Raw genomic sequence first — 22,954 nt, 5'->3', positions numbered from 1 at the left:
TTTCATTTATCCTCAAGCGTATAGAGCGATCCGAGCCGTCGGACCCGGTGGATCGGATCCCACGTCTGGCCTTAAATATCTCACGGCTTACATCTCTCGAATTTTTGTAGCAGTGGCTCGAGTCTTAGGCAAGAATTCGCCTATCGCGGGGCGCGCTCTCGATGGTCAACATCTTCAATGGGCTTGTACGACCGGCCCAAAATCTCACTACCGCGGCCCAACAACCATGTAAAGGCCACGTCAAGGGCCCAAGCCCAAGTAGAGCGGGCCCAAGCCCACTCTCGCATCACCCCTACCAAATCGCAAGGGTTTAAGCCACACGCGCACAGCACAGAGACCCCTGCAACTCCGAGAAAGCCAATCTCCGCCATTGTTGAGGAGACCATGATGAAGCTGAAGCTCCTCCGATCCCTCGCAGGTCACCCCCTGGTCCCCCCTCCATTTCTCTTCTCAGAGTTGCTTCCGGCTCGATCTTCGCTCGCCTCTGATGCTCCCCTTCGCGTCCGTCTTCTTGCTTCCCGATGCAGGGCAAAGGGCGCCGCTGCTCAGGGCCGCCGTGGGGCGGCGCCACTACGCCGCTCCGGCGGCGGAGCTCGAGAAGAGGAACTACGCGAAGAACGCCACCGAGTACAGCACCGTCTTGGGCTCTCTCGCCGCTCAGAGGAGGTTAGCCTCTCCAGCTCTCTCTCCTTTCTACTCTTCTTCTCTCGAGGTTTTCCGAAATCTGTGGGAGCGATTTACGCGTCGGTCGGTCGGTCGGTCGTCGGGGTAGGTACGGGTTGCTGAGGGACGTGTACGATGACATGATGCTGGACGGGGTGCAGCCGACGCGGGACGTGTTCCACTCGCTGATGGTGGGGACCATGAGAGGTGCTCGGTTGCAGGATGCTTTCTTCTTCAGGGACGAAATGAAATCCATGGGCTTGGTCCCTGATGTATGTTCTCTGTTTCTCCGTTCTCTTTCGTTTCGCTAAAATTGTTATTTGGAACTTGCAATCAGTGCCTTTGCAAATAGGAGATGGGCAGGATCGGATCTAGACTAGACAGTTCTGGGTTGCTTAAGTTCGACATGGATATAAGTTGATTGTTGTTAATGGCAATTATGTGGCCATGTAGTATATCATCGTCCGTATATGGGTAACATCTCTTGTTCTTTTCACCAAGAAAACAAAAAAAAATGGGAAAAGTGAGTGGGATTGTTGAATGTGGTGATTCCTTCCAATCCTTGGGTAGTACATTATGAAAGAATTAATCAATATGTCAAGAAGGCTTTAGTCCTAGGTGGATCGCGGGAAAAAGCATACCTCAATTTAAACTCGGGAGTAAATCCATCATTAGAGAGTCTGATGTTGGAAATTGGATCCACTAATTCAGTTTTGCTCGTCAATCTTTTTGGATGTCAATTTGGCAGATTGTTTGATTAGCGAGATGCATTTTTCTGTTTAAGAGTATCAGCTATTACAAATATATTTTTTTAATTGTCCTGGTGTTCGGAGAAGTTACTTTTCTTACGGGATGAATTGACCGGACAATCCCCTGTAATCTAGGCGAGTTTTGCTGACACCCCAGTTTTTGCAACTGTCTTTTGAGCCTTGACCCTCGAAGAGGCATGTACTGAGCTACTTTTCGTACATACACCCCCCTTAGCAAAATTGCGAGGAAACTCCCTCTTTTAGGAATCTTCTATAACTCACTGTTATCAAACTATGTGCTGATCAGCATCATTGAGTTTGAAGAAATGTACCTCGGCAGAATGTGGTAGAACTCAAGTCTCTAACAGGAGGTCAAAGGAAATGTGTCAAATAGGAGATCTATCTATGAAAAAGGAGATCCTTAACCTTAGGGGTGTCCCTTTAACTATCCTACTTCATACTCTTGCCCCTCATATAGAGTTTTGTCTGCTAATATAACCTTCACGGGAGTTATGTTTCTGAAATATAGGGAAAATATCACGTTAAGTTTGCTGATATCTCCTTTATGGGAGTTAGGCTTCTAAAATTAGGGTTAAGGCTTCCTTTAATGTGATATTTATCGTCATTTTTCACTTTTGGAATGTTTGAGATTAGTATTCCAGGTTGATTGATCTAACCATCTTATTCTTGATGGTTGAATGTTGTAGGTGCCTTTGTACAACTTTCTAATATCAACGTGTGGAAAATGCAGAAACTCAGACCAAGCAATTAGGGTATATATTTACCATATTTCTGAGGCTAAATGGTGGTGCTCATGAGACTTTGATACTTGGCCCTTTCTTATAATTGAATAGTTTCTTTGTCTTTATGTGGTTCTTTTGGGTTTAGATTTTGGAAGAAATGAAGAAATATGAAGTGAAGCCAAACGGACAAACTTATGTGTGTCTGCTTAATGCATGTGCAGCAGCAGGAAGATTAGATCGAGTGTATGGTACTAACTTTTAATATTTTCTCCTTGGAAAAAGTAATTGATCATTGCTCTACTTCTCCCTTCTTTTGGTAATTGATGAATGACTAAATGTATCACAAAAAGCTCTTTTCTAATAAGACGATTTCCTTAGTACCTTGCAAAGATGTCTTACTGTTTAAGTTTGTGCTTGTATGGTTGAAGACTGCCCCAGCGATCTGCTTATGTACTTCATGGGATCAAATGGAAAAGTCTAGTCAATAATCTGATAAATTAATGGCAAATAATTTATAGTCTATCTTTACAAGGATAGATAAAAGGTATTTTGATGATCAAAAGAAAATTCAACTTCAAACAAGTTGCCTTGAGCCAGTTGTTTTCTATGATTTGAGCCTATTACCTCTTAAAGTTCTTCCCAAGTAAAGCTATCTGAATGAAGAACATAACAATTTATTACCATTTGTGCAGTTACGCAATTGTTCGTGATATGACTGCAGCGGGAGCTGGTTTGAACAAGTTCTGTTATGCTGGACTAATAACTGCGCACAAGAACAAGACGCCATTAGCGGATGACACAGCTGCCAAAGTAATTATTATTTATAATATTCTCATTTATATACGTGGGCGTTCTGTTATTTTTTGAAGGTTTCTGACATCACTTCTCTGCAAAATAGATCCTCGAGCTTGTTGAGCAATCTAAAGGGTGGTCTTCAGTTGAAGCATCGAATAATGTAGCAGAAAATGTGATGATTGGTGTTTCAGAAGAAGAATTATACAACTTACCAACTGCCGAGTATGTTCACAGGCGTGGAGGATTTGTGATTCGGCAATTTACGGTTTATCATGTTGCATTTCATGCCTTTGCGGATCTACGGAATGTGGAGGTAGACTTCTCTGTTCATTTGATTAAGTCTCATAAAGAAGCTGACTGCCTTGTGTATGAACTGCTCTTTTTTATACTTCTTTGTTTTGTTGAATGAGAAGACTCTTGATATGACATTTTTGGGCTCTCTTTCAGTGGGTTTAGTCATTGTTGTTTATTTAGTGTTGGTATATTTGGATCTATAGATAATGGAGATGAAAGTCGTCGTTAAGATTTTAGGAATCTCAAGAGAGAGGAAAATAGAAGATGCTAAGGGCTATACATCTTCCCTGACATGACTTGATGCAAATTCATAGAGCCTCAATTCACAGAGCAGAAAGAGACAATCTTCATAGTACTCAGATCCTTATTTACCTTATTTAAAATTCGATCAATACCTCACACTTATCTACTGATCATAATATTTCAATTGACAGTCTTGATATAATATAATGCGTTTCCTCATTTTGCGTGGTCTTATTGGTGAGTTAGGTACCTTTTTATTAAGTACGTTGGAATCAAAATTTGTTTCAACTTGTGGATTAGCTCTTTAGTGTTCTGTCTTCTTAAGTTGCCGTTCTTATTTCCATCTTTTTACCCGAATTTCATTGTGATAGGCGATGGAAACTCTTTTGGAGATGCTGCGAAAGGATGGGAAAACTCCAGATGTATTCACTTTGTTGCAAATTATGAGGTATTTATGCATTGGTTTATCTAGTTTTGGCGGGTTTTATATTATACTACATTGGACATTCATGGTGTTTATTTCAACTTGTGTATTCATAAATATTGTATTTCGCTGTTAATTTATTTTATCAGGTGTTACCTTCATTCTGGAGACATTGATCGTGGTCATAAAGTTTTCGAAGATTATATTAAATCCGGAAAGTTTCCTAATGTGGAACTTTATGTGGTGAGCTCAATAAAGCTTTATCTAACTGCTAATTCTAGCTTTGTTGTATCGCTTGAGTTTGCTAATCTGAAGTTAAGTTTGAGTCTGTACAATCTTATGTCTTCACTGATCTTTTTTAGGAACTTTGCTTTCTTTTAAATTGTCATTGACTTTCCAAAAGGTGTAGATGGTGTGGTTAATCATTATGCCTGTATATATTTTGCAGACACTAGTGGAAGGAGCCATGACTGGGTATACACCAAGGGGAATGCAACTTGCTCAAGAGACGCTGGTAAGATGAGGTGGCATAGTTTCTAATTGACTTCTTGTGTTTGGTCATTGTCTTTGTTTGTCCTTACAGCTTTATGATGTCACTACGCAGGAACAAATGAATTCAAGAAACTTTTTCTTGAGTCCCAAAATGGGAAGTGATCTCCTTCTTGTTGCTGCTGGAGAAAAGGTTGGCATTTAATCTCCTTTTTCCTATTAAGTTGCTTGGAAAGAGGAAGACTGTTTTCGTCTGGCCCAGCTTTATTGGAATGTAGTTGGAAAATTGTGTTTCTTTCTTCTTTCTTCTTTTTTTGGATGCATGTTTGTTTCTTCTAAGTTGAACAGGATTATGGTAGTCTTTAACATTTCTGCAGGATGGTGGTTACACTACTGCCAACTTTTTGTGGGACATGATGCAAGCTCGAAAATTGACTCCTCCATTTCCTGCTGTAGAAGCTTATTACAAGGGCTTAAAAGTGAGTTCTCTGCCTTAAAGATGTTGTGATCCTTACGATCTAACTAAATGCATAACTTCTTATTACCACATGAGCTTTTGGGGGAGTTTGACTTGAGCATTTTAGATTGTCAATCAAATAGCTTCATGAAAGAATGTCCATGAACTAAAGGAGATCTTTGGTTTTGGAATGAAAAATTTGTTAAAGAATATAACAAGATGCTGCGTGTTCTAGTGTCATTGGTACAGATCCTCTCAATTGCACCTGATTACCAGATTTACTTGAAAGCTGTTGCCGATTGTTTAATTTACATGTCTATGGCCGTGCCAAAGTAAGCCAGATTTAAGTGGTACGTCACTAAAAATCGTGAAATTGACTGGGTCCTCCAGAAAGAACATTCGTCTTTTTTAGCAGGAAGAATTCGTTGCCTCGTGTTAGTTACATTTCTTTATAGGAGGGAGTGTTTTCCTTTAGGATATGAACTTGGAGCTGATGATGAGCTAGCCTAGATTGGATGCAATTTACTGGAATTCAGCGGAATATGTGAATCTAATCTCATCCTGCCACAGCAAAATCTTGCCTGCGATATCAAAGATTGAAGCGTACTGGGTTCTGTGCTTAGACCAGAAATCAATCTGCAGAATGCTAAGGGCCCGTTTGGCAACGTGCCAAACAGTGAAAATTTCTGTTCTTTTGTTCCCAGAAATAGTTTGGGAACAGAAATGCGTTTGGTAAACTTTTTGTTCCCGGGCACATTTTTGCAAAAATTTGTGCCGAGAAACAGTTTTGGAAGAGAAACAAGAAGTAAAAAAGTTGCTTCTTGTTTCTGCACAATTTTGAGAATCAGTTTTTTTCTTCTTTTTCTTTTTTTCTTTTCTTATTTTTGTGTTGTTCTTCCCTGTTGGCGGCGTGCGGCGGCCCACCCCGTGGCCGGCGAGGGCGTCACGGCCCTCGTCGGCCGCCGGCGGAGGCGAGGGTCCAGCCCTCGCCCTCCGGCGAGGGCCGTGATGCCCTCGCCGGCCCTGGGCTGTGGCCGGTCGCATGGCCAAAGAAGAAAATGGGTAGAAAGAAAAAAAAATTAAACAATTCAAAATATTATTTGGGAACAGAAATTTTGTGTAGTTACCAAACGCATTTCTGTTCTTTTCTACTCTAGGAATAGAAATTTTGGTCAGTTTATCAAACGCCTTCAAATACTCAGAAATTGTTTCCGGGCACAGAATAAAAAAAAATCATTTCTGTTTAGAAATAGTTCCCGGGCACAGAATGGTATTCATGCGCACCCTAAGTCACCCTAAGTCTGTTTGAGCCATTGATCATATAGACTTTTTTAGTTGTCATTTCACAGCTCCTACGTCTACTTGGTGCTTGCAAAGGAATTCCATTGCATTTCATGTTTCTTTGAAGAAATGCCTCGTATTTTACTAGTAAGCCTTCAGCAATGACACCTGGTTTTGACTTTGGCCTGTCTTAGGATCGCGAGATTCCTGAAGACGATCCTCGTCTGTTCGCAGTCTCCAAGGTTTATGACAATCTTCGCCTAAGATTTGGACCTGGGCCTAGACCTGCACGACCTTGACCCATTTACTGGAACCTCTCCCGGTCACGCTCCTGATCGCTAGCGAGATGAAGAATCCAGAGATCTATGTAGCGAAGGATATCTCCAGGAGTAAGGCTGAGCACCTCATTGGTGAGATTGGATGCATTAACAGCCATAGGCTGTCCTGGTATCTGTTGAAGGTTCAAGTTGCATTTGCCAGTTGAGATCCACTAATTAAAGCCCCTGTTTTTTAATTTCTCCAACTAAGAGCTCATGTACCGGTGTGGCGTAGCTGTTGGGAGCACTATAGCCTTACATAATATGATCTTTATGTTACATTGCATACGGTAGCACCAAGTCTTTTTTTTTTCGGATTTTGATCTTTCAAAATGGTGCTAGTGAGGAGTTTTGTTCGGCGTTCTTGAATCTCGAGCGCATGTAAGCCGTTGGATGATGTGAGCTCATGTGCACTCAGTCATTGCAAATATTGCTCTCTTTAAACCACCATTCACATGTATCAGCAGTCATTGTCATCGACATCGGGGAGCCCATCCAAAGAGGAAGAATGAAACGACCCCCTAGGCTTGCATTAAGTTAACCAGGCAAAAAGATCGAGCTCTCGCGGTGCTCACGTGTGAGAAGCGCCAGATAATGTGCTCGGACTGTAGCATTCTAATACTGATGATTTCCAGCTTCTTGAAGTTAAATGCTTAGACATTCTGCCATAAGCTTTGAAAAACGACATGCAAAGATTTCGCAAGCATTCCAAAAGCAAATGCATGAGCGTTGCAATGGCCTTTATGTTCAACAGATAGAGGCACCAAAACTCCATGTTCACGTGATTCCATCCTCGATATGCCTTCCACGAACTAAACACCTTATGCATAATAACGACGACAACGATGATGCTGCTGCTGGCGAAGTACTATTTCATGCAAAAACACAAGCAAAGCAATCGGAGCCACGTAGGTTTCCAGTTACTTTATCATCAAACATCCACGAATACATATTGAGCACGGCCAAAGTAGCAATTTGACACAAATTCATCTTGTTTCTCATCCCAAAAGTCTCAAGGCTCCACCAACCTCAAAGATAATCCATAATGTTTGTTGCAGAAACTAAGCCAGATAACTTTGCCTTCCCCTTTAGACGACTTTACTCTTCCATAGCATCTCCCGCTTCTATTATTACCACCTTCTCCTTCAGTGGAGTGATCTTCGCCAGGAGAACTTCTGCAAGCATGAATCACCAACAAAATCAGACAATGCAACATTGGTTACACCAACTATGCAATTATTTTGCCTAATGGATGAAGAAAGATTGTGAACCAAGCTTCTTCTTGTTTTTCTTTTTGAGTTTTATCCTTTCTTTATGTGCACACAGTCATGCATGTGTGCGTTGAGGATTGGGTTATTGGTTTGAACCCTAGACTCCATCCCTACTCGAATAAATGGACCAAAGGTCCAGAGGTCAAAGCTTTTAATTGGCTTAAACAAACTTGAGAGACAAACTCAAGCTGAAAAGACATAATTATCCTCTGAAAAGGCTGTTTAAACTGTAGAACCACTTCGAGATAAGCTTGGTAGAACAGTGAATAGAGTGAGGGGAAAATAACACTGACCAATCTTTTTAGGAAAAGGATATCCCTTTTCACTAATATATGTCCGAGGATTTGGCGACAAGTAGTTCCTGAGGTACTCTTTCTGCCCCTGCACCATGCCAAAAGTGGAGATTGGTTGGTCAACATGGGAGGGCAAACTAAAGTTCAAAGAGATAAATAGACATTGGTGAGTAACAACAAACCTTTGTTATCACACAAATATCCACATTGCTTCCACTTCCCAAGTCATTGAATATACCAGAACATATAGCTTCAGCTACCAGTTGAATTCCTTCATCTCTCTGGAGTAAAATATAACATAATCCATAAGAAGTTCAAAACATCTCAACAAAAGTTACACAAAATACAAGATCTAACTTGGCTTTTCAAAATGGCTTTCTCTAGAAACACATCAAATCATCTAGACCGTAAATTATCGGAAGTCAAGCTTTCAAATGATGTGCCATGCACAAACTAAAAGCCATTATAGTTCCTGATCTATTTCAGGCGAATACAATCTTAATTTGTCTGACAAGAAGTGAACAATGCTAGACAACTTTTTTTCATGAAAGATTAAACTGTCAAGAAATTCGTCCACTATGAATATGAAGCATATACTTTTAAAACTCCCGTAGTGTGTAAGTTGGACCTTACACATGGAACATGCATGCGCAAGTAACCACATCAAAGAACAAATGGAGAACAAAGAGAAGTAGCTATAATGAGAACAAGAGGGATTGCCAAGACCAGAACCTTAAATCTGGAACTCCAATATGGTATTCAATAACAGTTTTTTTTTCCCAAAAGCTGAAGTTGTAAGAAATTTGCGCTCCTAATGTTCATCGAGCATACATATCAACAAGCAAGAAGTTCCAGACATCATTAATCACAGGAAACTAATCAGCTAGTGAGCACCGCTATCACTTAACACTCACACCTTTGTCCCCTAAATACTAGCTATTCAAGCCAATTTAAGAATATATAGAAAAACAGTAACACCACTTTCGCCGATAAGGCCACTACCAATTATATAATTTACGTATAAAAACACGATAATTCTATTACAGAATTAGACAGTAAGACAACGGCGCAATTATAAATTAAAGGAAAGATATAACGACAAGCCAACTTACTGTCAGGCCTTCTCTGTACTTTGACTCAAAAACCGACATTGCAGCAAGAGAACCAGAACCCATGGTAGCAAATGGCAATGTATCAGTTGATCCATGGGGATATATCTGGAGATTAACAATTGAAACCACTCACAATCAAACCGCCATAAAGGGACAGAACAATTTCATCGTAGCAGGTTTCCTTAAAAAAAAACTCACTGTATGAAGATGAGGTCCAGTGACATCAACCCCACCAAGGACCAAAGCAGCTTGGACATGCCCCTGGTAGCTGAATAAAATTTGTACCACTGTACCAATCAGAATCATGCACACCAAAGAGAGAAGAGACAGCCACGTTGCATTATCATATTACCTGAAAAGATGCCTCTTAAGAAGTGTCAGAGCTGTGACGACCCTTGATTCTCGACCTGTATGGTACCGGTGTAACTGCAGCTGTGAACTTACCATATCTGGAAAGAATAAGACATCAAATAGCCGTGCATTAGCTAAGAAGACGAGAAGTCCACAACAGAGGGAAGAGGAAAGAGAACCAGAGCAAGCAAGTACTACAATCAGATTTAAAGTTTGGTCTATATATATATATATACCCGTTACAGCCTCTGTGTCGGCAGCTGTCCCCGCCCCACAGCAATAAATATTTGGAGCCATGTAATGAATTTTCTCGCAATTCTTATCACAAACAATGGGTCCTTCAGTTGCTCTTGTATCTGCTCCAAGAATCACACCATCCTACAAGAAACTTGGTAGCTTTAGCTGACAGTATTATCCCGTCAAAATACTTCTATCAAATCAACAAAACCCCCATCAGACAAAACCGTAGTGCATGTTCCCAGAGGGCACACACGCCACATGCACATAAAGTTCACTAACCATACCAATTCTCAAGGTTTGGCTAACAATAATGGCAACGAACAATAAGATGGAACAAGCAAGCTATATAGCTGGCCAATGTTCCGGCTAGATATTTAGGTGACCCAATATTTAAAAAGCTTACAACATTCTCAGTTGGTCAGACTTTGCGTGGTCGTACCTGGAATATTAAACCAACAATGGTGGTTCCTGTCTTCCGATACGAAGGTGGCTTAGCCCCCATCTTTGCAAGCATGTCATTTCTTCTGCAAAGATCAAAGCTAAATCCACCCTTGGGAGGAAGATCTACCGTTGCTTTAGACATTCTCGATTCCAACAAACCTGCAGATAGATATTCAAAAGTACATTACAGAAGGGGCCTCAAACCTCATGATATTTTTGGCAAACTGGATTCATTACAAAGAAACACCACAAGCGAAGACATCTGATAATGTGCCCAACAATATCCTGATTACTGCGTTAAACAAGACATTTAAAGAGCTTCCAGTCTAAGATCATTATGAAGTGGATAAACAATTTCATACAGAGAGCAACCCACCTATTGGGGTTTCTCGTCATCCCACACAGATAGGGGATCCTAATAAAACAGTAATGCAGCGTATGAAATTCAGACACACTGCATCATGCAAGGAAATTTGGAAGATTCTTTCAACCATTCCCCCTAAAAGAGTCCCTTCCACTCTACAATCGACACGAAACCGAGCCACTTAGCTACCGAAATCATTTATCCCGACTTGATGACTCGACTATCACCTAACGAATCTCCCAAATTCGCCAAGCCCTAAGCTCCAACCTTTTTCCCCTGTACAAAATCGGAACCCCATCCGCCAATCACGTCCGACAATGAACACAGCCGCCGCCTCTTAGTCAGCTCACGCTCTCGCGGTCCGCCCTACCACCGATCGAATTCCACACTTTTTCGAAGACCCAAATCACTCGGAAGAAGGAAAAACCAACCCCTTCCGGCTATCAACCGCGAGATGGGCGAAACTTTCAGCTCCCCCATCCCTTAGGCCACCATCGATTATGCCGCGAACGCGCATCTACGTACTTAGAGAGAGAGAGAGAGAGAGAGAGAGAGAGAATGAGGAAGTTCGAGTATCATTACCCGGTGAGAGAGCACAGATCGCCGCAAGCGAAGTGGCGTGAAAGAGATGGCGAGAGAGACTCGAGGGGTGGAACTTGCAGCGAGAGAGCAAAGCAGCAAAACGACCTCGATGCCGAGCGCGAGTCGATCGGAGAAGAGAGAGAGACGCGCACACGCACAGAGGTCCGCGCGAGAGATGTATGGGGGAAAGGGAAGGCGACCTGAACGACACGAAACGATGCGTTTCGACCGGAGCAATTCTCATTTTACGCTATATTATGTATTTTTTTATATGTCCAAAAAGGGGAAGAAAAAAAAAACAGACAAAAAAGAGAGAAAAAGAAGGAGAAAGTGTCTGAGCCCGGGTTCGAACCGGGGACCTCTAGTGTGTGAGACTAGCGTGATAACCGACTACACCACCCAGACATCGTTGTTCTCCTTCATCATTTTATTTTACTACCTCTTTTTTCTTGTCCTGATCTTACGCCCAGCCAATCACTTTGCATTGCAGGTCTTCAAAGGATCAGAGAGCTTGAGCGTTCATTCCCATATCGTGAAAAAAAACACGTGCGCAATTTGGATCCATCCTAACCTCGCATCACCCACGCTCCCGACAAGTAAAAGTATCGCGCCCGCTACTGAGTTAGAACGCCCATTTAAAACCACGTCTCGTCATTTGATATATCGATTCGTTCGTACAGTTCGGTGAGCGAGCATTGCTCGGTCTCGAGGTAAAGTCCTTTAAGATATGCTCAAAGACATTGCTCTTCATGCCGCATCATGCAACGTATGGACCCGGTATGATTACAGTAATTCCTTTGAATCAAACTCAAAGATTGAAGCATTGTTCCAGTAATTCGTGATTCAGTATCGAAATCTATACCGGACTCTACAATTGGCGATGGTAATACTGCACGGGGGGATCGCCCCCGACCAAACCCGTTCACGATGTAAAAAGCTTTTTTTTACACCATGAGAGGTTTCCGTAGAAAGCTCCCAAAACGACTATCACTAATTTGGCTCTATCTCAAGGAAAAACGAAAACAGAAAAAGAGACCACCAAATAGGCAAAATGTTATTCACAAGAGCCTCTTTTTCCTCTGTAACTTTGTGCGATGAGTGGCATATCTTTGAATGAAGGACCCAAACTTGAGAAGAGCAGTGCTGCTCACATCTCCTTCGCATTCGAGTCAATTTGCGTGTCTTGAATGGCTGAAAGTTTTCTCGCCTTTTCCACTGCTCGAACATAGTAGTATAATCTCCAGAGCGTCCCGTTGTCCTGGAAATGGACCGTTTTCGTATTAGCATGGCGAGAGGCCTATATCCATTATTCTTGGACATACTTACATCGCATGACCTGTCTTACCTCCTTTTCTAGGTCGACAGTAATATCATCATGGAGATTGGTTTTCGAACTATCGCTACGTCCGAGGATTCCCACCACTCGTTCAAGATTGTCTTGCGGTAGGTTCTGAATTAGTTTCTGAAGCTGTATCTTTTCTCTACGGGTCATTGACCTGAAAATGGCATTTCCAGTACCCCCAGTTAGAGGCCACCTTGGAAAAACTTCAAATAAGCAATCAAAGCAAGTATAAAAATTCATTCAGCCACTCTTCAGTTTGAAAATATCAAAATACACTACCATCACATAAGTCGGTATCGATAATACTACACTTTTAAGACCAACAGACACTATCAAACAAAGATAACCTCATCCTCCGTTTTACCCTCCTTATTGATGTGCTGTCATGAGCACCTATCCCAAACTTGAGGATGAAAAACGGAAGAGAAGAATAGAGTGGAGGAAGAAGACAAGAACCGTCTATAATTTTACAAGGTGAAAGTGAGAGACTGTCTGCTTAGGAAGTGTGAAACTTAATTACAAAGAGGACTTTTGTGAATATCTGGCAGGCAAGGGAGGAGCTACTCCACCTTAGGCCCACCTACTCCTTCATGCTAGTTCTTGATGCACAACATTTTGAAAACTTAATGAAACATTTCTTATAGCAATTACAGTTCATAATCTACCGATTAAGTCTATGCAAATATAATTGCACTTGCCTGCATTTGGACACAGCCGTATCAAGAAGTTCTTCGAGCTGCTTTCCCATATACTCCAGCTATGAACATTCACCAAAAGAGTAAACCTCTTATGTCACCACGCACTCCAGCATAAGAGCCAGCATCAAACTGATGATGTAAATTGATTGTCCTTGACAACAGCTTGTAAATACAGAGAATTCACACTAGAGAGAGAATGAGTTTCAGAAGATTACTTTACTAGAGTGTTCATCAGTGTATTTCTTCAGCATCTGGTCAAGACGTGAATGGTCACTTCTCAGCAAAAATTGCAGATCAGCATTGACCTAAAGGAAGTATTAGCTTAAATGAAGTCTCTAATAAATTCCTCATGAACAAGCAGGCATATGATAAAAGATTTCTTAGCGTACCAAACATCATGTCACCTTTTTACTGTAGATATTCTTTCTTCGACAAGTATAAAACTAAATTCTCCTTAACGACAATGAATTTCCTAACAAGGAGAGGAGGAGGAGGAGGACGACGAGGTGAGGGAGGAGTTTTGTTGCAGGAAAGGGGAGCTATTCTCCATTTCCATGGACTGATGCATGTATATGATCAATATGAGATTGTTATCGACATAGAATGATAAGATTAAGGAAAGAATGCCTTACATCTCTGTCATCATTGTTGGCTGCCTCGTTTGAACCCAAAAGAGGTGCTGTGGCCCCTTCACTTTTAGATCTATAATTGTTGTACAGAGACTGAAAAAGAGGAAACACAAGAAAGATTCATAAAATGGAAAAACATTTCATACTAGGAAAAATTACAAGATAGAAAGTAATTGGACCTTGGACATTTGTGGACTTTGGCATGGAGCAGACCTTGTCTCAACAGCACTATCTTTTGGCTTTTCTACCAAATCCATTTGAGAGAATTTTAATCGGGTGTTTTTACCAGCCGAACCCTGTGTCGGATTAGGACACAGAACAGAACAATGTCCACGTATGAGAATTGGTTAGATTTTCTTATTCTGGATATGAAAGCAAGAGAAGAAAGGAAGAAACCAGGGGAATAAATACATCATCACTTGGCTGAAGTCGAACAGGATTCTCATGTCCAGAAATGCTCGCTGAGGAAGAGGAAGAGGATATCTTAATCTTCTTAGGGGGGTGTTCCCCTACATCACCATCAGATGAGGCAGCCGAGCAAGTGGGTTGTTGCCTGCTGCTTCTCAGCCGTGTTTGTAACTGATGCAGCTTCAACACTGGTTCATGCATCTGAATCAATAAGCAAAGAATTTTCCAAGTCCAAATTAGAGCTATGATGTACTATTCATCTAACTCAACACTCCACAGGACTTAATCCAGGTAGTTGAAAGACTCAAAACATGTTTCTTTATGCAAAGAAACAAGGAGCAAGGAAAAAACATTTCCCACGCACAAAAGAGCAAATAAATGCATTATGTCTGGTAATGAAGGTAGGGGTAGGGAGTCAGGAAATCTAGAGGATCCTTTCTATAAATGAATAATTTCAAAACATGGGTGTGACTTAGAAATTTTTAAAAAGCTTTTGCCGACAGGGTCCGCTGTGTTATTAACTCAGCAGATACTTGAGCGGATCGACTGGCCAAAGGCAATCAAACTTCTCGTTGAGATGCAGTATTTAGAACTCGTTCTCGCTTAACACAAGTTCCTCCCTTCCAACAGAGCACCAGAATCGACTTACATGCCTTTCTACACTGCAAGCCGCCAGCGGAAGAGAGGAAAAGGGGGAGAAAGAAGCGCTATTATAGACGGACAGCATAAGGACATCCACAAATGGAGGTGGAAACATATAATCTAAATCATTGAAATTCGGATCTTGAATTTGTCTGTCCATACACAAATTTGGAAATGTCACTCAGTTGTGGACTTGCTAAATAGTATCGGTTAAGCAAACAGCATCACTGGCTCATCCTACTCTTTCCATGGAGCGCAACATATTCAAGAAAAAAGAGATTAGACAAGAGCAACAATGACTGCTGCCGAAAGCCATAAGCAACATGCTTCCAATGCAAACGCCAAAGCTTCATTACTGTGCTTCAAAGAGTATCAGATCACTACATTATCTAGGCTATCCAATGGCACATTCATGTTGGCATAATCAACACCATGAATTGCCCCACATACACCCAATGCAGGGAGAACCAGAAGCTGATTTTGTTGCGTTACTCACTCGCATTCTCAGGGGACAGAAAAGGAAACCAGATATACCTTGTCAACTTCGAGACTAAGCTCAAACGCGGCCCGCCTAAGAAACGACTTCAGCCTCTCTCTCCTTGTATCCGAAAAACCGGGGGCTAGTCCATCATCAAACAATGCACTGGAAGTAGAGAAACCATCACCCTTTATGCCATCACAACCAGAGGTACCCGCGTCCTTGTCCGCAACTTCTCCTGGTTCGGCGAAGGGCAGAAAATCATCCTCCCCACATAGCCACTCGGCTACTCCGCGAGAATAAAAACCGAAAACATCCGGCCCCTCTTTATTCCCCTCCTTCGGATCAATCGAAGCCATAACAACTTCAAGAAGAAGCACCACTGCACCTCGCAAGGCACAACCCATCCCCCCACAGAAACAATTCAAGTGAGATCAGACTAGCTAACTTCATTAGCAAGAAAAAAAAAAAGAGGAAAAAAAACCTAAACGATCACCGAATCGAAAAACAAAAGCCAACCCTCGTATTCTATGCTCGCCTAGATACCAAAAGGTCCCGTCGCTGCACGTACGGCAGCCGCCGCGACAGACAAGCCGCGCGCGGACAACAAACGGACAAAAGATTCGACTCATCAAGATGCATTCCCTTCAGCATTATCGACAGAATTCAATGCAAAGCTACCGTTTTCCTTTCCCCTCTTTTCGCGCTCGATTCAAACCGATTCGGATCGAACCAAAGCCGAGCCCCGCGAAAATCAGACACCGGTCCCGACACAAAGAATCCAGCGGCGCTCCCGAAATAGCAGAAAGGAAGAGGGACGAACCGAAGAGAGAGATTGGCTCGAATCGCCTCGCCGAGACGTGCCTCGCCGGTCCGTCCGTCCGTCAGTCCACCGTCGGGGCGGCGAGCTTCGAGTTCGGGAAGATGAACCGGCGACCGCGGAGGCCGCATGCAAGGGGGCGGAGTTCGAGCTCGGGAACGAGTCGACTCACTCTCTTCCCGATTTTTGCGACCGCAGAGAGACAGCCATGGATTACCGCCAACGAAGAAAGCGTTTGTTTGTTATTTATTTATTTATTTATTTATTCCCTTTTGGTGAATTTGTGATGGTGGCCTATTTTTTCCATTTATATATTCCTTTTTAGAAAAAAAAAATTATATATAATTCCACCGAACTTTGGGCCCAATTCCATAAAAAACCCCAAACTTTAACCTTTATCTCAATTATATCCCAAACTTTTTTTTGTCTCATAAAAAACCCCAAACTTTTACTTTTGTCCCAAATCTACCGTTTACTATTCATCTAATTTTTTAATATTATTTTTCGAATTTTTTTCTTTTTCTTTTCTTTTTTTTTTTTTTCACCCTCAACCTCCGTGGTCGCCGGCCCGCGACCGCCGAGGCGAGGGCGCGCGAGGTCGGCCCCCGCCCTTGGCAGGCTCCGGCCTCGCAGTTCTTTGGCGAGGCCGACCTGCTCGGCGGCCGGCGAGGCCGAGCCTCGCCCGAGATCTGGCGAGGCTCGGCCCGCCGCTGGCCCCGGCGAGGCCTCGCCCGCTCAGCCTGCCGGTTGCGGCGCCACGGCGAGCCTCGTCGCCCACGAGGCTCGGCCGCATGGCCGAGCCTCGCCGATCGGCGAGGCTCGGCCCCGCCGAGGGCCGAGCGGCCTGCGAGGTGGCCAGCTCGGCCTGCAAAGAACGCGAGGCCGACTCGCAATGCCGCGAGGCTCTGGCCTCGCCTGCAAGAACGGCGAGGCCGACTGCCACGTGCGAGGCTCGGCTCGCCCGAAGCGGCGAGGCCGACCTGCCGGCGGGCCCTTCGCCTGCCTCTGGCCGGAGCCGGGACCGGCGACCGCCGAGGTTGAGGGTGAAAAAAGAAAAGAAAAGAAAAGAAAAAATTCGAAAAAATAATATTAAAAAATTAGATGAATAGTAAACGGGGTAGATTTGGGACAAAAGTAAAAGTTTGGGGTTTTTTATGAGACAAAAAAAAGTTTGGGATATAATTGGGACTAAGGCTAAAGTTTGGGGTTTTTTAGGGAATTTGGCCCCGAACTTTGGGGGTAATAAAAGTTTTCCATCAAACTTTAAATTACTATATATGTTTCGTTTGACGTCGTTCGAAATAATTAGTCAATTAAAATGTTACGACGGATACGAAAACTACAACGAAATTAAAATTGAGAAGAATAAAAGAATCCGCTGATTTACGTGGAGAACCGGGAAAAACACGTAGAGAAAATAAGCAAAATTCAAAGTGGAAATTCAAGAATTACAAAAGGTGGTTGAAAAAAATCTTAGAGGCTTTCTATGTTTTTACTTCAAACCTATATCAAGAGATAAGATCGAATAACTAAGGTTAAAATAATGATGACATTGGGTTAAAAATACTTATGGAAAAAGAGAGATAAGTGTTCCAACCTAAAAGCTACAAGTGCCTTAACATGAGTAGCTGAAAGGAGATATTTGATGTATGAATGTGGGCTCAAGTTTATTAAGAGTATTAATGGGCCAAAGTTAAAAGAGGTGATGAAATGCATGATATTATTGGTAGGTTAAGTTCAATGCCACCAACTAAGAGCATTTAGGTTAAAATAATTGGTGAAAAATGAAGAGAGGTGTGTACAAATTAATGAGTGACAAATGACTCAGCTATATGGTTTCAAAGTTGATATTTTGATAAGTTACAAAGATATCGAGTATATCAGTACGTAAACATGGAAATCGATTTTCAAAATGAACATTGGTAAATTAGAAAAATATTTTGAAGCCACTAAAATTAGCAATGAAAGATAACAGATGCTAGAAAAATATAGCCTCAATAAATTTTAAAACTTGAAAAACCATCCAATGCGTATTTCAGAGCCAATCGATCCCCTTCAACAGATATTAAGGCAATAAGTTTATCACCGTTGCTCCAAACAATCAACGTATCTGTCAATATCTATCAATTTAATCCTAATGCATCGCACTCCAAACCACTATGGCTTGAATAATCATTTGAACCGTTGAATCCGTGGTTAGTTGAAAATTGAATGCTTTGGATACGTTTGGTGCATGCGATAATTTTTCCAATTCATAGGGAGGTGGGCAAAAATTATGGGTTGACGGGTCGCACTTTTGCCAAGTATAACTATTTTAGGTCCTTGTAATAAACTATTTTGGCATCGATAGAGCAAAAATGAGAGTCCAAACGGAGTAAGTTGAAGAGATAACTTAGGCTTTGTTTGTTTTGCGAAAAATAAAAAATTTGAAAAACATTTTCTTAAAAATTTTTGCCTGTATCACTTGAAATAATTAATTAATAAAAAATGTTTCATTATCGACAACAACTTATGTCTAAATATTTTTGCAGATGATGAAAATTTCTTTTCATTCGCTCATTTTTTAAGCGATACTAGTAATTATTTTTAGAAAAAATATTTTCAGATCATTCATTCTTAGCGAAATAAACACATATTTGGTCATCAGTCCACAGAGAAATCTAACTGTTAGGGAAACTTGCTTTGGGAGTTGAAAGATCGATGGATCAAAATACAACAATGACAGGCATTAAGGAACCTAATGCTTCGATTAGTCAGCATCACCACACCCATATCTAATCAAAAAGCATTTACATTGCGCTTTAGATGAAGTTCTGCTGATGGCTTTCATAGTGAGTAAAACAGCAGCATATAAGCTTTGGAATGGTGACAGATAGAGAACAGGAATAGGTATTGCAGCAGATTAACAATAATGGAAAGATGGGTGCTCAAAAGGAAGATTTCAACTGATAACTCACTGCAATTTGTATTCCACTTTCTTTTCTCCTTGTTGTATCATGTGTAATGCATTTTGCATTGAAGAGGATTATCCCAGAAAGGGTCAAAAAATGGAAAAAAGAAGAAGTAAAATAGTACACAGTAGTTATTTTCTTCATATATCATCATCTGTGCCTTCAGCAGAAGCTGAAGCCTTTTTCCTAAGATGTGATGCTCATGGATTCTCTCTCTCTCTTTGATATATCATCTATCTGCATGTGATTTAACCAAATTACTGCCTGGGAAGAGTCAGTAATACTGAGCAGAGCCTTGTAGCAGGGAAAAGTTAGGCTTGTGCTCACTGTATTCGACGATGGCCGATGGCGGGAGACGCCCGGTGCTTATCTCGTGCACCGTCGCGAATAGCGGGAACAGCTCTAGCCACCCGCGATGGCTCAGAACCTCGTAAAGCTCTCTCGCCGTAGACACGCCCTGAAACATAATTGCGGTAAAGAGTAAAGATTGGATGATTAAGAGACCCAAATCGATGCCTTTTTAATAGATACAATGAATAAAGCAGAGTTCTACTTTAACAAGCGATGTGATCTGCATATTAGCATGATGACATTGTAAGTGCAATAATCGTGAAAGACATTGAAAATTAAGAATGTCAAGCAGAAGTGGAAAGATATGTCTGTATGATCTGCAGTGCTGGCCCTCTTTCTTCGTTAAACGCAGAGAGTGCAGGTTTTTATAGTGCAGATGCAAAAAAAATGTTTGAATTTTCACCTAATCTTCATTTCATTGCCATTCATTTCTATCCATCTTCACTCACTATCACACAAATAATCCTAAGCATCGCAAACCATAGCATTTTAAATTTGTTCATAAAATTTCAGCCTGTACCTGTAACTTCTGTCCCTGCAGCATCTCTGCTTCAAGTTCGTCAAAAGACCTGAAGATGAACAACAAAGTCAGAACCATCTCAATAACCATTCGCATCGTGCTATGCTAAGCTAAAGCAAAACCTTTTCCCCTCATTCTTGGCAAAAGCCTCTGCAACTTTCCTGTTCCTTCCTCCCACTGCCAAAAGTTAACGGTCATTCTGTAAGAACAGATTGTTTTTTCGTTGTAAATGAAGCACTACCCCAATAAGGGAAAAGGACGTTTTTTTTTATCATCTTACAACAAGTTGTAATGAGATCAGCTACGCCACAGCTCTCGAAGAAGGTGGTATCCTTGACGGATGGAAACAAAAGCTTCGAAAAGGCCTTCATCTCTCTCAGACCAATCCTCATTATTGCAGCCTAAATGAATCCCATAAATGATTCGCAAAGTTCAAGAAAGGTAGATGCATGATATCCAATTAGCTCACTGAATAAAAATAACATCGTCGAGCAACATGATTGAACTATGTGCACTCAGTCACTCACCTTTGTGTTGTTTCCCATCTCCAGACCGTCTACAAAACCTGCACATTCATGAAACCATTGTCTTTTACTAAATTGCCTCAATTTGACATAAAGCGAGAGGTGAAGTATCATCTCGTACCTGCTGCTATTGCCACAACATTCTTCAGTGTCCCACATAATTCCACACCTTCCACATCTTGGACCTATTTGTCTCGCAAAGGAAAGGCTATCAACAATCTCTTCTAAGATTAGATGTCCATACTAGCATTTTTAGACATAGTACTAGGAGCCAATTACTAAGATTTCTAGCGGTTATGGTTCCACCTGGTGCTCACCACTTCAAGATATTTACATCTACCACGTGAGTATCGAGACGATCCGATATTATTACATCAATAACAAATCCGGCCCTACGTCCTTTCACTTATCGGGGAAAAGAACGGATGATTTGTACTCACAGGTGAGACCATGAAGTATGAAGTGTTAAAAAGTTGAACCCATTTCTCTGCAATCTCTCTGTTCTCCCTATATCCAACAGTCGCTTCGCTGAACTTTTCCACAGCAATCTGCCAAAAATCACAACTCATGTGAGCCTAACAGAGCACACATTGCTTCCGAGACCTTCGTAATGAAAAGGGAAGCAGATATCCAACTAGCTACCTCATTTGCAATGTTGGCTCCCATAAGAACACAGCAGTTGATCCCAAGCTGCTCCGAGATCAGACTCGAGATCATGCACGGCCCTTCCATTTTGACCTCCATCCCCTTGATGAGCGAAATAGCCTCCACACCCTCCTTCACCTTCCCAACAAGCCTCTTGCATATCCCCTCCATGAATTGATGCGGGGTCACGAACACCAACATGTTTGCATCCTTTACTGCATCGTATTAACACCCCATTATTGTCCATCCCCACGCCCTTAACTAAAACCGCCGATGCATGAGAAATTTAAATTTCATCGATTCTTAGGAAATGAACAGAATTAACATCGAATACCTGCGTTTTCAAGGTCAGGGTCCGCAACAACATTATTGCCAAGCTTAATTCCGGGGAGATACTTAACATTTTCCTGACAGAGGAAGCATCGTTTTACCCAAACATCGAACAAACACACATAGACGCAGGATAACCTCAAAAGGGTAAGATCTTGAAAGAGGGACTAACGGTTACTCACATTGGTACTGTTGATGACGTCGGTGAGTTTCTCCCCACTGGGCAAAATCTCCTCAAATACCCACATCCTCACTTCATCTGAACATCATCATTAAAAAGGTTCAAAGAATTGGAAAAAGAAGGGTCTTTAATGGAACGATCCAGGAACATAATGCGACATAAGTGCCGCACACGAATCAAATCAATTAGCATAGCTGGTGGAACATCATCCACTTCCTCAAAAAAAAAAAAACCAGACCAACCACATCTCCCGCAAAGCACAGTATGCTTTACCAATCTTTCCTAAAACTGAATCGCAACGAACAAAACTATCCCATCCGCCTCCCCATCCCCAAGATTGCCATCACATCAAAATGGATTGCCATTATTGGAATATGCATGGCCGTACAGTCACATCAGTCATAAAGATCAAGAGGACATCAAGAAAACGAAAGAAAGAGTGAGGGAGGCAAGTAGACATTACCATGAAAGGAAGGGAGCTTGAGGGTGTTGGACGCAATGAGCTTGGCGGCGACACTGCCCCAGTTGCCGCTGCCGACGACGGTGAGCCTGGACTTGTCGGCGGCGTCTCCAAGCGGCGCGGCCTCCGTCTCCGGCGGCAGTTCTTGGGCAGGCGCCATTTGGATGTTACACAAGGAGAGAGAGGAGCGGACAGAGAGAATGTGCGCGTGCGTGCGTGTGCGTACGGGTAATGTGTTTTAGAGAGACAGAGAGAGGGAAGGGAGGACGGAGGGTGGAGAGGAAGAGGAGGAGGTTATAAGGGGGTGAAGACGAGGACGGTCATGGCAATGTCTGAAGGAGGGAGGGAGGTGGGCGGAGATAGAAAGACACGTTCCGTCACTCACTATGCCCCCCCTGTTAAATTTGGCGATGTACTCTATGCTCTCTCTCTCTCTCTCTCCGATTCTGGGGCGGTGGTGGTGGGTTACGGAGGCAAAGATTCAGCCCAACTGTTTGATCTTGATTCTCCGTTCACTTCCATCATTCATTTTCACAGAGCGAGAGAGAGAGACGGAGAGGGAGGGGGAGAGAAGGAGAGAGAAACGCTGACGGGATGATCCTATTCACACGCACACCCTCGTCGGTCGGATGCACGAAGACACAAATATTTCACAGACCCAAGATCGCCATCATCGTTGGCACCCTTCCCATCGATGAGCAACGCGCGAAATTTCCAACCTTTGATGAAAGGAGAGGGGTGACGATGCACTTGGTTCTTGTGCTCGGAATCTAAAGCATTGGCCACAACTTTTGACAGATGGAAATGGTCATTTGTTAAGTCCATACCGATTCAGCACCAAGATGGGAAATAGACTTAGAATTCTA

At 42.3% G+C, this 22,954-nt stretch overlaps 4 protein-coding genes and 1 non-coding gene across 10 annotated transcripts; 1 reads left to right on the top strand and 4 right to left on the bottom strand.

Moving 5' to 3' along the window:
• The first annotated feature begins 292 nt into the window (after window positions 1-292).
• On the top strand, window positions 293-6,741 carry LOC115670198 (pentatricopeptide repeat-containing protein At4g35850, mitochondrial). The gene is made up of 13 exons (XM_030591405.2): window positions 293-418; window positions 528-666; window positions 773-935; window positions 2,120-2,185; window positions 2,301-2,398; window positions 2,848-2,965; window positions 3,054-3,263; window positions 3,859-3,935; window positions 4,061-4,154; window positions 4,360-4,425; window positions 4,516-4,593; window positions 4,778-4,879; window positions 6,333-6,741. The coding sequence occupies exons 1-13, from the start codon at window positions 385-387 to the stop codon at window positions 6,435-6,437; spliced, it is 1,350 nt and encodes a 449-aa protein (XP_030447265.2). The 5' UTR covers window positions 293-384; the 3' UTR covers window positions 6,438-6,741.
• A 603-nt stretch (window positions 6,742-7,344) lies between these two features.
• On the bottom strand, window positions 7,345-11,273 carry LOC115670201 (proteasome subunit beta type-7-A). Its single transcript, XM_030591411.2, has 9 exons — window positions 11,110-11,273; window positions 10,162-10,322; window positions 9,719-9,860; window positions 9,484-9,580; window positions 9,330-9,399; window positions 9,132-9,236; window positions 8,202-8,300; window positions 8,020-8,107; window positions 7,345-7,630 (listed from the first exon to the last, which is right to left on the bottom strand). The coding sequence occupies exons 2-9, from the start codon at window positions 10,303-10,305 to the stop codon at window positions 7,554-7,556; spliced, it is 822 nt and encodes a 273-aa protein (XP_030447271.1). The 5' UTR covers window positions 10,306-10,322; window positions 11,110-11,273; the 3' UTR covers window positions 7,345-7,553.
• Window positions 11,274-11,440: 167 nt separating this feature from the next.
• On the bottom strand, window positions 11,441-11,514 carry TRNAV-CAC (transfer RNA valine (anticodon CAC)). The gene has a single exon. It is a non-coding gene; the product is annotated as a tRNA-Val (tRNA).
• Window positions 11,515-12,152: 638 nt separating this feature from the next.
• Window positions 12,153-16,363, bottom strand: LOC115670200 (transcription factor GTE6). Of its 5 annotated transcripts, none has more exons than XM_030591409.2 (9): window positions 16,130-16,315; window positions 15,363-15,688; window positions 14,190-14,387; window positions 13,958-14,074; window positions 13,782-13,871; window positions 13,365-13,454; window positions 13,150-13,208; window positions 12,455-12,605; window positions 12,153-12,367 (listed from the first exon to the last, which is right to left on the bottom strand). In XM_030591409.2, the coding sequence occupies exons 2-9, from the start codon at window positions 15,663-15,665 to the stop codon at window positions 12,257-12,259; spliced, it is 1,119 nt and encodes a 372-aa protein (XP_030447269.2). In that variant the 5' UTR covers window positions 15,666-15,688; window positions 16,130-16,315; the 3' UTR covers window positions 12,153-12,256. The 5 variants fall into 5 exon arrangements, 4 of the variants coding, with proteins under 4 accessions (XP_030447269.2, XP_056176204.1, XP_056176205.1 ...); XM_056320229.1 differs by lacking the exon at window positions 16,130-16,315 and adding an exon at window positions 15,803-16,111; XM_056320230.1 differs by lacking the exon at window positions 16,130-16,315 and adding an exon at window positions 15,826-16,111.
• Window positions 16,364-19,065: 2,702 nt separating this feature from the next.
• On the bottom strand, window positions 19,066-22,523 carry LOC115670461 (glycerol-3-phosphate dehydrogenase [NAD(+)]). 2 transcript variants are annotated; one of them, XM_056320480.1, is made up of 12 exons: window positions 22,092-22,523; window positions 21,630-21,706; window positions 21,452-21,524; window positions 21,115-21,332; window positions 20,913-21,020; window positions 20,594-20,657; window positions 20,476-20,513; window positions 20,229-20,349; window positions 20,071-20,125; window positions 19,949-19,997; window positions 19,405-19,534; window positions 19,066-19,314 (listed from the first exon to the last, which is right to left on the bottom strand). In XM_056320480.1, the coding sequence occupies exons 1-12, from the start codon at window positions 22,246-22,248 to the stop codon at window positions 19,307-19,309; spliced, it is 1,098 nt and encodes a 365-aa protein (XP_056176455.1). In that variant the 5' UTR covers window positions 22,249-22,523; the 3' UTR covers window positions 19,066-19,306. The 2 variants fall into 2 exon arrangements, with proteins under 2 accessions (XP_056176455.1, XP_030447606.2); XM_030591746.2 differs by having other exon boundaries at window positions 19,066-19,534.
• Window positions 22,524-22,954: the final 431 nt, after the last annotated feature.

The sequence above is a fragment of the Syzygium oleosum genome, unplaced genomic scaffold (genome assembly GCF_021117445.2).
Source record: "Syzygium oleosum isolate NSW1041296 unplaced genomic scaffold, Sole_v2.1 Sole_v2.20, whole genome shotgun sequence".
Classification (NCBI taxonomy): domain Eukaryota; kingdom Viridiplantae; phylum Streptophyta; class Magnoliopsida; order Myrtales; family Myrtaceae; genus Syzygium; species Syzygium oleosum.
The sequence above is the reverse complement of the archived record's forward strand: the minus strand, read 5'-3'. Positions and strand labels throughout refer to the sequence as shown.